Here is a 15,009-nt window from a genome sequence, read left to right as displayed (position 1 = left end):
CTCTTAACGTAGATACTATAATTAACTGTAATCAGTGTTCTCTGATTTCCTAGAGGGATGGGAGCGTGACATGCTGTGTGAGTTTGACAACTGTCTCGCAGTATTAGCCTTTGAATGCAGACTCTGATTACTGGCAGGTTGGACAGATTCGACAGAAGGCAACTGACACTTTGAGATGAGCCAGGACAATGGAGCAGAGCTGAGAGCTGGATGATAAACATTCAACTGTGGCCTGTGTCTCTCTCTCAACACTAGTTTTCATCTGGTCGAAGCATCACATGCAGAGACAATAAATTACTGTTCAAAGGACTGTTCTTTCCTTTCCATTGCTTTATAACTGAATTAATGTCCCCAGTTTCTGACCTTTACTTCCATGTTCAGGTCTGGAGATAATAGGCATCACATCCTTCAAAGAATCTTATTATGGAAATGAGAATGTTAGTGGACTTTTGAGTGGGCTTGCAGATTTAATAAGTGACTCTAACAAGTAGCTGCTGCCACTCAAACAATTAAGCCACCATCACTGGTAACGCATGACATTTCAATCAGTCCTGAAAACAGACTTATGTTAATCTGTAACTCATAACTAACTTTGTTTATTTTAGTTCATTTTGAGTAAGTAAAGGTAAACACCTTTAACGCATCTCTCTGAGAAATGTATGTTGATATAAATACCCTTTTATAGGAAAGAATGTATATGTATAGTTTTATCTGGTTGTTTCTTAAGACATCAAAACCTATTTATGCTGTTTATGATTTATCGGCAGCAACAGGTCAATGCTGTTCTTTAAATACTTTTCCATACAGAATGGAACATCTATGCTTGCCCTGAGGGTCACACGGGACAACTTATCACAAAATATTGCAACATTTCACAAAATACAATAACATTTGAAAGGAAAAAAACACATTTTGCGCAAAGTGCAAGCTGGGAGGCCTCACCTCCGACATGACCCAAGAGGAAGCCGGCTTTGTCACCTTGATGGTTTAGTGAACGTTTGTTGCATCTTGGGATTAAGTCTGAGGCTGGTAATCGATTCCTGCCTCCCCTTCGAATGGACCAAGGAGTTGGTAATGGACGATGGACCCTAGATAGCACTGCTGGGAGGGAGTGTGACGGTGGAGTGAATGAATCACATTAGTGCTGTAAAGACCTTCAGAATCAACACTGTTGTAACACACCATTCCCAAACACAATGAGTCTTTATTTTCTAACTTCTCACTTATTTTGCTGTTGTTGCTAATTATTCTTTGTTTTTAATGTAGCTGTTCCACAAAACACTAACTTTTCTTTTGATTGTTTTCATTAGCTTCTGCTTTCTTACTACCTGAAGGCATCTGTTGTTTTGAGCTTGTGTTTAATATCTCAGTGATATGGGACAGCTGGGTTCGGCTCTGTATAGCGCAGGAGGCTTTAATGCACATTCCCAAATAAATCCAGCACTGCTGCTTGGACTCTCAGGGGAGCAGCACAGGAGCAGAGCCTTCACCAATTGTTCACCTGAAACTGTCCTATAGCTTCTGACATAATAGTCTGTGACCTACGCTGCTGAAATGGTTTGCTGACTGCACTGAATGCAGCAAAATCGGCATAGAATTAACAAAAAAAAGCAGTTAGCATAGATTATTTACAAGTTCTAAGGGACTCTCTGTAACTGCTGTAAAGAGAGTGTTTTGTGAAATGAAAGCTATTTATTCTTTGGTAGATTCTCTGAGCGGTACAGCGCCCGCTAAAAGGCTATGGTTCCTAGGAAATATGCTTTTCAATGACTTGTATTGCCTTCTTCATCATTGAAGGTAACATAATTTTGTTTTAAAATGCAGAGTCATATTTACAATATCACTAGTTATGTTTCTTTGTTTGTGACGGCCTGGCATAAATGACATTTGCATTGATAAAACCATGCTAGTTGGCATAGGTAATTTGGTTCAAGACTGAATAGCTTTGGTTGAAAGCAGTTATGGCATGTTTGACATAGACTGAGATGTTTTTTAGTCCACTTGTTTTCAGACTGCACTCAGTTTGTAATGGAGCTGAAAAAAATGATATTTCAGTGCTGGGCTATCTCTCTCTTGTAGCCTCTGTACTGATTCATTCCCATGGCAGTAGGCTTTAACTCTGTACTGGAGCTGTGGAGAAAACACAGACATCCAGCAGTCCAACACAAAATATTGAAGGAAGAAAAATTACATCTTCTTGAAATGTCCATTTGTGTACCCTATTATTATTATTATTATTATTATTATTTGTTTACTTGTCAAAGCAGGAAAGCACTCAAGTAATACCAGGCCACTAACTGAGCATGCACAAAACCTAAAGTTGTTTGAATAATCTGATTTCTTTTTAAAGAGTTTAGGTGGAACCGAAAGGTATTGCAAAATGTGCCATTTTGCCTTACTGTAACTTAACGTGACAAACTTTAATTTGTATACTATCCGTCATATAATTTTGTAAACTGTCTGCTTCTCAGTCATCTTTAGTTTGGATGTTTGAGTATATCCTGTAGGCTCACCTATAATTGAATAGCTAATCTAAAGGGAGGCTACATGGGAAATTCCCATGTTTACAAAACCCACAAATGCAGTTTCAACACACTCATGTTAACATTTCACAATTATTATAAATTGTATGTTAGTATGCAATGTTGAACCAACACTAGGTTGTTGTAATGTAAACTTTTTAACAGCTACTTATGCACAAAGATCTTTGCTGAGCGTTGCTAAGTGTCAAAAAGCCAAATAACTTTGTACCATAATATATTTTCCTCCTCTCACTGAGCTGTTTACTGTCTTTATTCATGATGACATAATGGTGCCATCGGGTCGTTACTCTTTGTAAACTACCTATCAAGATGATACAGTACGTGTCACCTGGTGGAAGGTATACAAGATGACAGCTTTGATACACATCCATAGCCAACTTTCCCAGATGTTTGAGGTAGGTCATTACATATACAAATTACATCGAAATAACGCAAAAAAAAAAAAACGCTACAAATACAAAAAGCTGCAAGAAAATGCTGCAAATAAAGAAAAAAGCTGGAAGAAGCGAAAACACAACGAAAACCAGGGGACACTGAAAAGTAATGCTCGTGGGAGCGATTGCTTCTTTTTTTATTTTCCTGCAGCTTTTGTTTATTTGCAGCGTTTCTTAAATGCAACGCTTTTTGTAAGCGCTGCCTGTTTTCAAGTTGATATTCATTTGCATGTGTTTTTGGCACATTTGTTTTTTATATTTGCATAGTTTCTGAAGCTGCAGTGCATTTTTCTTCCAATTGAAATATTTTGGGCCATTTTAGCGCATTTGCACCGTAGCATTGTCATCTTGTAAGTAGTGACAGATCCTGCAAAGCAACAGAGATAGTGAAGACTCCAAACACAGCGTCACACACATTTGCAATCTAGGATTTGATATATTGAGACACTAAAAAGAAGAACCGGACAGAAATTAATAAATTTATAAACTTAACTCCATTTTAGGACTATTTGCCTGCTGTGCAACATGGTTCATCTAATGTGTGAGTTAATCAATGTGATGCAATTGTACCATAAGAGAGATTTCCTTGTTTATCTTAATTGATTGTTTATAAAATCCAATATCCAATTAAATGAAAATCTCCATCAATGTTTTTTCCAGGCTTCCTCATTTAATTCAAAAAATCTCTGAAATATCTCAAAATGTATATTTTTTCCACTTTTTTCCACATTCAAAGCAACCCTTTGTCAAGACAGATTTAATTCAGAGACTATTCAAAAGAGGCCCCGAGATGAATTTCTATCAAACAGAAATCCCAAAAGCTGAGTGCCTCAGAGAGATCTTGACCCTGAAGTGAGAGAGATATGGCTCAAGCCAAGGCAGTGACAAACAACTCGGCACTGCTCTTTTAATGAAGTGCCTTTCTGAAGTCTGACAGGACAGACCTGTGGTATCAGAGCTTCTGAGAAACAAAAGAAAAGGATTGCTCCATGTTTGAAGTCAACAGGATTGCAGCAGGCTAAATGAGAGCCAGCGGAGGGATGGCTTCAGCCCAACTGTTTCCTGGAGATAAGGGAGAACAGAGCATTTGGAATAGAGCAAATTAAATAAATCAGGCAAACAGAGAATGACAGTTTAACATGATATCTAATTAGCAATCAGGTATTGCCAGATGCAGACAAATTCAGAAGGGCACAATTCTCCACATCAGTAGCAACTATTTCTTATTGAAGGAAAAAGGATAACTGGATATATTTTTTTTAAGTTTTAAAGAAGATATAACATTGGACATAACTGGAATATATGTAACTCACAGCGCTAATGCAGTTCTTTCAGTGCAAACAGCAAATAATGGGTCAGGAAGGGATGTGTGCTGAATTTATCATGTGATACTAACGTAGAAATGTAGGACCCTTTCACTACGTGGCGAGAAATTGCTTTGAATCTTGGAATAATTATTATTTTAAATCTCAATAAGAGCATACAACATGAGATTGGTTCATTACTGAAGGCATCAATTTAATGAGATATCAAATGTGACACACACATGAGCTTCAGACATAAAGGCATTATTTTGTGCCTAGGCTCACAGTTTCCATCAGGTTTTTGGCATTTGATTAATGTGCAGCAAACTCTGCATACTCATTACAGATTGGGAGCAGGTGCTTTCAGCTAAGTGAATATCGTAATGCTCATGCAGTCACCCCACATCTGTTGGGACAATGTCTCCATCTGACTCATTGAGGGTCTCATAAGTCCCAAGGAGGCTTTGAAATTGAGTATACAATGTAGGTCAGAAAATATAGCTGCAAGAAAAAACTCACTATAAATATTTTCCGAATGTTTTGTATGGAAGGCATGAAATAGATCTCTCCTTGGTGGAAGAGCTGCTACTTTAACTGAATAATCCATCCGAACCTTCGCTGGCCATCCTTAAAACTCCATCACCTGACTTACGGAGGAAGAGTGGGCCACACCACCTCCAACCTATGTTCCTGATGACCACTGATGACAGCCTTTAATTGGCTGAAAACAACAAGTGGGTGGTCTAACAAGCTAACACAGCAATGTATATGCTATGAGTGACATTTAATTTAAATGTACCCTTGTTTAATTTACATTTTAATGATGCATACAAGAAAGGCCACTCACACAACAACACCTTGCAAAAAAAACGTTTTAGTTATTTTCACAGCACTGCTGTTTTTTTTACAAGGTGTAAAATCTCAGTTAATTAAAAGTTGTTTATTTAATTAAAAGTATGATTCGGCCTAGCTTTGAAGTATCACATGATGTAAAATTATGCTCATATATACAGACATGCTAGCGACTCTTAGAGGCTGTACTCAGGCAAAGTGGCTTCAGTAATTAGTATATAAATATTTGCTTATTAGCACCGAACACCGAGTAAATTAAATCCATTGCAATTACACGTATTTGGTAAAGAATCAAATTAAGTATCGGTCAAATACATATGTTGAGCTAACGTAGCATTGGAGTAATGTCAACAATTCATCCTCAAGGGGCCATGAATAGTTGTACCAAATTATGTGGCAATTATTTCCTTTGCTGTCATTCAATTTCAAATAAAACCACAAACTTCAACCTAATATCCTGTAGAGGAAATATCTCTGCAAGATCCACCGTCCTCACCAGAATACATTGTCTTGGGACCATAAATGTGGAAATGGTAACATATTTAAATCAAGTGGCTAACAGGTCCCTTGTTTGGCAAAACTTGATTTGATCACAGTTGTTTTGCCAGAACAACATTTTTAATATTAAGGCCCTTTTTTTCTGTCAATTCAATACAGAAAAATTACATATATTCAAAAATTTTAAGAACTGCAGTTAACTTTTTACAACCAAACTTCTAAACAAATAGTTTTCTTCTCTTGTTGACCAAGTGGTCAGTCTTGCATGTCTAATTGTTATTGCCAGATGTGTGAAAGCATTCCAGTGTGTAACATAATTGTTCTTCTTGCATAACAGATGTGAAATGGTGAATTTATTAATTTGTTATATGTTATCTATCTCCTGTTTGCCAAGTGCTTTGGGAATCAACAAGGTGTGGTGAACCTGGCATCGATGCCCCATTTTACAGTACACTTCCCACAGAGGCCCCCATCTGGGATCTGTGTCTCACTCCACACCTGATGTTGTTTCCCCACCTGATCTCAGCACTCTCTCAAAAACAACCACGCTCAGTTTCACAAGCAGATGCCACATCAAACCTATAGACAGTTCATATCTTCTCCCTTGGATTGTTTGCACTGTTCCGAGATGACTCAGACGCATTTAGATTCATGAAGTTTAGTGAGCATCATTATCAGCATGGCGTCATTCTGTCTGATTGACAGACAGGGTAGTACACACAGACAAATGAGCTGCAGCTAATTGACCGCTTATTCATGTGTTGAAGGCAACATTCTGTGAAGAGGGGAGGGATTGCATAACCGCCATCACATTAAACGCAAGTCAATGTGCAAATCAATTCTGTATATTTTTTTCTTCCTTTGAGTAAGAAAGCCCTATGCTGTTCCTTGGAGATAGGACTACTAATATCAGATGGGTTTATAGATTTTTGTCTTTAAAGCTGTCTATATTTCAAAGTAATCTTGCAATTGCAGCATGGAGAGTATGGTTAAAAGGCAAAGCTGATCCAGAGATTACACTAACCTACTCACTCTCCATTGAGATCCAGTGGCTAAAATATTTATCCTGCGTTTGAACATAAGTTCCCATGTGTATTAGTACATGTGATGCTGCACTTAGTGGAGCGCTTATGTTTGAATTAAACCTGTGGTGTTCAGTATAGCTGTAATGCATAGCTGCAAACTACATACATTTAAATAAAGTGCCTTTCATATTAGATATTCTACAGTGCTGTTACTTCTCAAGATACAAATATGACACTTTTAACAACATCACTAGTAAAAAAACAGGTGGTTACTTAGTTTAAAAATTATTTAAGAATACTTAAGAATGTTATTTGAACAGCACCACGGAAGCACTCACAAGCTTTCTTCAGAAAATAAAACATCAAATAGTAGCAGACTTATTACGATAGGACAAAACACGACTTGTTCCATGTAAGCCACATCATTTTCCAGCACACAAGACAATCAGGAAAACAAATTGCAGCAACGGGATATTCTTTAGGACATTGGAAACTAAGGACATGGAGCATGAAGTCCCTTTTTGTAGACGACTATTACACATAAATCCCCTAGCATCATCTTTGTGCTCCTGCTGCTCCCCCCCTTTCTCTTGCCCTTTCCTCTCATTACAGCCCACAGACTCAGCCAGTGCTCACAGCTGGACATCAGTCCTCAAATTTAAACCACTCATCATATTCACTCCCACCTATACGTCAAACGTGAAACCATATTTAATGCTATAGGTTCAAAATGGAGAAGGCTAAATATATTGCATGTACTGACTGATTAAGATTCAGAGCAATTCAATTTCAGTAACTAAAATAGCTTTTTAAATAATTGTGATCCTGCCGTGTATGCATTTCAGACAAGCAAGTACAAGGTTAATTTCACGTCCGTTAAAGGCAGTAATTTAAATCAAACCTGGCACAAGGCATCAGCCGTAAGCGAGCAAGCGCGTGTGTGTTTGTTTGCATGTGACACTTTGTTTTTATGTCCATCTCTGCTAAACACACGCAGCCTTTTCTGAGTGACAACCTGTCAGCAGATGCCATGCACAATTCATTTTCTGACAGTTGACAATGCCTCAGATGCTTTCAAAGTGCTCACATAGTCTACTGAACAATGCCTTCAGCAAGTGCTAAGCATAGCTTCAAGTTTATCAGATAAACCAAGGTCCCAGGTGTCCAAGTTGCTCAGATGACAACCCTTTTTTTAGAGATTTCATATAAGTATGTAAAGAGTAGGACTGTCTCAACGAAAAGTGTCTGACATTTACAATGACATTCAGCCGTTATGTCTCACTTTCTTTTTTAGCTTTGACGTAATTTTTAAAGGTTTTTCTTTTATCCCAATCAGATAAAGCTTAAAAATGTGATTTATAATGTGTGAGTCTGTCTGTGTTTGTGTGTCACTGCAAATAGGAAGTACAGTAGACCCTTTGACCTAAACGACTGATGTCCATAAAATCAGCATCTCTTTCAGAACAGAGACTGTGAATAGCTGGTACTGCAATCAACAGCTTTGTGTGGCTGAGCGTGATAATTACAACCCAGAGAGGAATTTCACCAAGAAAAATGTCTCGACTCCTGACACAAATTTGCTGTGCAGAGTTTAATGTAGCCAAGGTTCACATTTGTGATGCAGTGTTTCATAGAAATTAGTGTGTAAAGTTGCACACAAACCAGTCTGCCTGTAGCATGTAGTAAATGTCTAATGTTTAGCTCAGAGGTCATGCTGTCATTGATCATGTGGCACAGTGGTCAATAATTACCCAGAGGACAATTATGCTTTCAGACAAAACATGCCCCCCTCAAGCAACAAATACAAAGAGATGGAGAAGTCATTTCCAGATTTCTGTACGCTACAGCAATACATCATTTTTTAAGATAAACCACACTACGAAATGTACAACCAAATCACAGATTATATTACCCTTACCCTGTCATGTGAACACCGAAATATTAACTACATAAAAGAACATTTTATAAATCATTAAATAAAAATGTTCCTTTGCAATAATTTCCGAACAGAAACCTTTGTTATGTAAAGGAGTTGAAAGAATATGATATGAGACTCACATGACCTCATTAAGATCTGTTGAAAAAGCATGCCGCAAATGTATTACCGAGTGTTGTTGGTAGTTAATGTGGCCGTTGTTGACAGTAAGCCAATCGTTAGATGACAGGAGAGCTGCCTGTAAGGCAGGTCAGCTGCATGCAGGACTCAAAGCTCACTGGGTGAAATGGCCAGAGGCAAACATTGACTGCCTCATATATTGTCAATCAATCACACCACCACAATGAGGCACGTGTAAACTGTGGAGAACACTAGGCATGTGAAAATACTGCATTTATCTACAGTGTATGATTGAGAAATGGTTCCAGCATTAGTTTTGTCTAAAAGCTAATTGATCACGAAAATGAGCGCCCCTGCTGTTCTCATCAGGGATAAGACTTCAGACTGTGTAGTTTTTAGTGTTCTCCTAATTATTTCCTCTTGTGTATAATTTTAACTATTTAAAATCTAAAATGTCTTCTAAATCATTTTTTGGAAAACGTGTTTTATTGAGGTCAGAATTGCATTTGTTGACATTATGCAATTAATGATGAAGCTATGGTAATTTTCTCTGGGTTTTCTCTGGAAGATTTTCCTTGTACGATGTGAGGGTCTAAGGACAGAGGGTGTCGTGTTGTCATACTGATATTCTGTACAAACTGTGAAGACCACTGAGACAAATGTAACATTTGTGATATTGGGATATATAAATAAACATTGATTGGTTGATTGATTGATGTAATGTTTGTCATAACATCAAAAACTATCAAAAATTTGCATACTAACTATGCTTAAGAGGAACAACGTTTTGGAGTAAATGTCTCACTCTAAAACTGAAAGGCCGAAACAACATGCACTTATAGAATTTCAGTTTTTTCTCCAACAGACTTAAAGTTCAACAATGTTTTTAAATAATCCTTCTTCTTAATCATTCAGTCCATCTGAAAACATTTGCATATGCAACAGCGCTGATTCATGGCTTGCTTTATGTTTGTTTGTTTCCCTAAAGAAAGAAGTGATGCTCTGTGGTTGACTGACTTCCATCATTATGTTGAAGCTCTATCCATCACTGCCCCTCGCTGTCGCCTTGTTGTCTTTTAGGCTTGTTAAGAGAATGGATAGGGAATTCTCCTCCACTTGTCAGTAAATACATCAGAGTTTATTGCAGTCTACCTCGAGAGTGGCCTCATCTGTTTCCCATCGCTATGTTGCATGCTTCACACTCCAATAGCACTTTGAATCCCAGGGACAACACCACGGTAAACAACACAGAGCAGCTTATAGGTAAGCTTCACATCTGTAATATCTGCTTTCCATTTTAAACACATCTTGAATACATGCAGTCACATAATATATCCAAGATTCTACTGAACACAAATAGCAAAAAACTGAAATATATTTGTTCATAGGCCATCAAACTAATTTTCTGTTTGAATAACCCTCATAATGGTTGAGCTACTGCTTAACCCAATTGTTTTGTGTGAAAAAATATATTATATGACCGGACTGCAGGAGCAAGACAACGGGGGAAGAATGATTGCCATGTGAATGGCACTTAAAGAGGGGAAAGAAAAGTGAGTAGACTGAGACATTTCTAATTTGCCACCATCATTGGGAATCATTCCAGCTATATAGTGCCAGGAGAACTGTGTCACAGAAGACAATAATTGGAAAATCACCACCACTTCTCCAAATGATCCCCAATACACCAAGGTAATTTTTCTGTGTCTGAACACCATGCTACTCCAGCTTCAGAAATGGACCACTGTGATAAGAGCTTAAATAACAGGAAACAAAATGATTCATTGTAACAGGATAAAGAATAACTTTTTTGGCAAAGAATTCTTTATCATGAGTAGCCTATGTCATTTAAGGATTGCAAATAAGGGAGAACATAAAATGTCATATTGACATTTAAGAAATAGGCTACAATGTGACACTGTTCCATCATTATTAATGACGCAGTACAAAGGTACACTTTTCATGACTGTAATGGAAGATGATGGAAATGATCTTTTCAAGCTGTATAAGACTACTGCATGTACTTGTTAGTCTGGACAAAAAACACCTCTTTGTACCCAGTAAATTGCCCTATTTGGCTATTGTATACAATAGTGATATTATTTTGTTTTATTAATTAATTTGACTAGATCTGAATTTTATTTGCATTTGGCTATTGTATACAACAGCCAAATACGTGTAATGTTTTAGGGCTTTAAGGAGGTTTTTACTGAGAGGAAGGAACATCATGATCACATTCTCACAGTTACACACATTTACAACTCAAATTAAAATTCAAAACCTTTATTTATCCAGGTGAAATCCCATTGAAATCATTGATCTCTTTTTCAAGAGAGACCTGCAGCAGTAGGTTCCACATGAAGACATAAAAACATAAACAACAGAACAACAAAAGGATATCATACAGCAAAGATTACAGGGATTACAATTTACATATCTATCCACATGTACAGGTACCAACAGCATCTGATTGTGTAGCATTAAACCAAGCTTTAAAAACATGTAGTGGTTTTATACACCTGGAAGTTGTCCAGAGCAAGCACAGTCTAATCTGCTGTCCACTCAACGATGATCTTTCTATTTTGAAAAATGTTTTATTAATTAATTTGACTAGATCTGAATTTTATTTGCATTTGATTTTATTGGACCTTAATTATTCAATTGTATTCTATTCAATATTCAATGAATAAATAATTAAGTATGTCAATGAAATAAATAAATGTATCTTTAAAATAAATCCTGCAAGAAACACATGAAGCAGTAAGTATAAAAATGTTTTAAATATATATAAAAACATAGATTTCTATAAGGTTTTAAAGGACTTGTTTCGAAGGTCTTCTTTATTTTAATTCAGGGGAATCTTGATTGTTTTCTGAATGTATGCCGTTAATAACTGTGTAATATATACCTGGCTGCTAAAATCCTTAGAACTGTTATAAGATGTGTATTTTGCAAATTGTGTAACTTGCTGCTGTTAAATACTCATTCAACTAGTGCAATATGTGCTATATGTGCAATTTATATATATATATATATATATGCCGTTAATAACTGTGTAATATACACCTGGCTGCTAAATCCTAAGAACTGTTTCAGGATGTGTATTTTGAAAATTATGTAACTTTTTTTTTTTTTTATAATATTTTTTATCATAACTTTGTACTTTAATGCATGTAACACATGTAACATATGTAACATTATGTAACATGAAGCTGTCTGTGGCTCTTTTTCTGCTGTAACTATGTACTTTTCCCCTCTGTGGGACTAATAAAGGTATTCTGATTCTGATTCTGAAAGCCAAACAGCATGGTCACAGGATTGCGCATTTCTGCACATTATTGACGCGGGATGACGCTTCGGAGTGTTTACCTTTGACCTCTCTTCGGTGGAGCTAGTTGAACCAATCGCTGGGCTCGTTGTTGAGAAGTTTCTCGGAGGTCCATACCCCTCGTCAACATGGTGAGTACAATTCATTCAAAAAAATAGCGTATTTACAGTCAATTAAAAGCCAGTAACTGTGAGAAATGAATATGTTGTTATTTCGTGTTCAATACATTACCGTCTATTTTTCTTCATGTTGCCATAATAATGTTTAACGTCCTATAGCATCACAGGTTAGCATGTCGTGTTAGCGCGGAGCTAATATAGCGGCACACACATATCATCATGGTTCCGACTATGTCCTGGAACTAGTATCACAATAAAATAAAGGTGGACATCACTTACATGTCTATAAGCTTGGTTTATTTATATTATTTGTAAATACGTCTAACGGTGTTCATAAACTTAAACCAAATGGTTAAAAAAAGTGTTTAGCTAACTGAACAGTTGGCTAACTAGCTTCGTAACTCACGTAGCTATACAAAAACCACTATTATTCTCCAGGAGTTAGCCAGTCTGTAGTCTTTCATTACGAGCAGCATCTTATACTTGCAGTTATTTAACAAGTGGGCATCACTCTGGGGCAATTATGAGTTTTTGTTATTTTATACAACAAAACTGTTTTGTTATTATTGAGATTTACGCCAAATAAAATGGAAAAATTCAAAAGTCATCTTCTGTTTCACAAACACTGCTAACATTATAGCTAATGATAAGTTTGGAGTTTCTCTGGTAACGTTTATAATTCGTGGTATTGTGTTACATTGGACAGCATTTTATATAAAGTTTCATATACCTTAATGAAGTCCAATATGAGCTTGAATAATAAAACTTTTTCACAAGGTTAGTTTATTTGTATAGCACATATCAAACTCAAAGGCAATTCAATCTGCTTTACATAGGCAATAACACATAAGCATTAAAAACGAAATAAATTGAACAAATAATATTTCATAATAGAGATTGAAATTAGTTTTAAAAATAAATACAGATTGTGCTGCAAGAAGTGCTGAAGTGCATTGATAAGACATAGTTAAATAACCTCTGGAAAAGCAGCAATAAAAAATAAAGGTTTTCAGCCTTGATTTTTTTTTAAACAAACATGTTTGGGCCGGATATTTACGAAGTTTGTTCCGGGTCTAAGGATCATACAATCTGAAATATATATATCATAGGTCTTTGCACGTGAATACGTTTGTTCAGCCAACTCACACACATCCTCATGAACCAATACTGTTGAGATTTAGTTCAAACTGTTTTTTAGAGTTGTTTCACCCAATGGTATTTGCGGAAGCTGTATTTTTTTGGTGCTCTTGAGTTGTTCAGCCTTGTACTGACAGGTGTTTATTATTTGTTTATAAAAATGTGGAATAATACTACATTTCTTAACCTTATTATTTAGGTAATGCATGTTATGACCAAGAGTTATTATTATCTTAAATATGCAACTGAAATATTGTAGTAAACAAATCTAATTTGCCAACATTTTTTTAAATTTAAAAACACATTTGAGTTCACTAACTCTCTGTGGTGATTCTTATTAATACTGTCATTAATCACAGTGTCATCATCGGACGCCAATAATGGCCCGAGCCAAGCGCCACCTTATCCGGGTGTACCGCCCTCAGGGATACCCCCCCCCCCATTTATAAGTCAGTGACAGATACGTTTTTGACAATGAGCTTTCCACCTCTTGTTGCATGTCGTCATACAGAGTTTTGAACTTAGAGTGGTAAATATTAAAGGTCCTGATTCTTGTTTAATGTAATCTAATGCATCTCTTCTGATACTCATTGGTGTAGATGGGACCGCCAGGAATACCGCCTCATTACCCACCCCTCGGGATGCCTCCCATGGGACAGCGTCCGCCCAGCATGACTCCTATGCCTCCTGGTATAATGCCACCAATGGGGGCCCCACCAATGGGACAGGTGAGTCTTGGAGGAAGCTTGTAGGTTTTGTTGAGTTTGGGTTTGTTAGTTCTAAGAGAGAGATGGCCTGTGTGTCTACTGCTTCTCCCACACCAGAATGTATCCCGCTCCTAATGATGCCTGTCAGGATACTAACGTTATGGACTCATCTTCTGATGAATGGATATGACTGATCTACCCATCTAGCCAAATGTGCATTCATTATTCATGTGCAGTATTTGTCAACAGAGCTAGAGTGCATTTTATTTATTGTTTTTATGGTGTAGTTTTATTTATTCAAGTTTTTAAATCTAAATCGTTTTTTACATACTACTTAAAAGGACTTGTGAAATAGAAGGTTATTGTTATTTTGATGGGTGTACTTGCGCTTCTTTATTATCATTATATCAGTGGCTTCAAATGTTTTGAAAATGAGAGTAATACCATTTATTGCAATTTATATCTGGGACAATATTTTGTCCAACAAAAGTAGTTTGCGTACTCATGAGTTAAACAAGGGCCTACCACCTGTGCTTCAAATGAAAAAGCCAGATGACCGGTGTAATCACTCTAATGAAGAAAGACAATTGGTGATGAAGTGAGTCTGTGCTTGGCGTAGGGCTGGGCGATATGGTCTCTCAATGATATCGCGATATTTACTGACTATATCGCGATATACGATATATATCGCGATATTCTGAAATGTCCTCTAAAAAAGAATTTTTTTTTTACAATTAAGCAGATAGCTGTGTCACGTCACCAAACANGAGAAAGGAAAGCTCATTTTGGCCGCGGCGGGAAATTGATTTGACAACATAATACTCGATGTTCACGATGTGGTCATTTACGACATCGCATGGAGTGCAATCCACGATGTATCGTGTAAACTCGATATATCGCCCAGCCCTAGCTCGGCGGTTAAAGATTGATTCTCTAGTGTAACTTTTGGCTGGTGTCCTTGTGCACTCGTGGATTTTCCTTTGCAATGTGGGATTTTAACTTGCAT

The 15,009-nt window shown here is 36.9% G+C and overlaps 1 protein-coding gene across 1 annotated transcript in view; it reads left to right on the top strand.

The window, feature by feature from the left end:
• Positions 1-12,083: 12,083 nt before the first annotated feature.
• Positions 12,084-15,009, top strand: part of prpf40a (PRP40 pre-mRNA processing factor 40 homolog A) — a gene marked incomplete at its 3' end in the record, with an annotated part of 12,089 nt that continues 9,163 nt past the window's right edge. Inside the window, exons 1-2 of the mRNA XM_010777402.1 lie at positions 12,084-12,171; positions 13,896-14,024. Coding sequence (XP_010775704.1) covers positions 12,169-12,171; positions 13,896-14,024 — 132 coding nt within the window. The remainder of the gene's footprint in view (positions 12,172-13,895; positions 14,025-15,009) is intronic.

Source organism: Notothenia coriiceps, unplaced genomic scaffold (genome assembly GCF_000735185.1).
Source record: "Notothenia coriiceps isolate Sejong01 unplaced genomic scaffold, NC01 NC01_scaffold00018146, whole genome shotgun sequence".
Lineage (NCBI taxonomy): Eukaryota > Metazoa > Chordata > Actinopteri > Perciformes > Nototheniidae > Notothenia > Notothenia coriiceps.
Note: the sequence above shows the minus strand (reverse complement) of the source record. Positions and strands in the feature narration are given on the sequence as shown.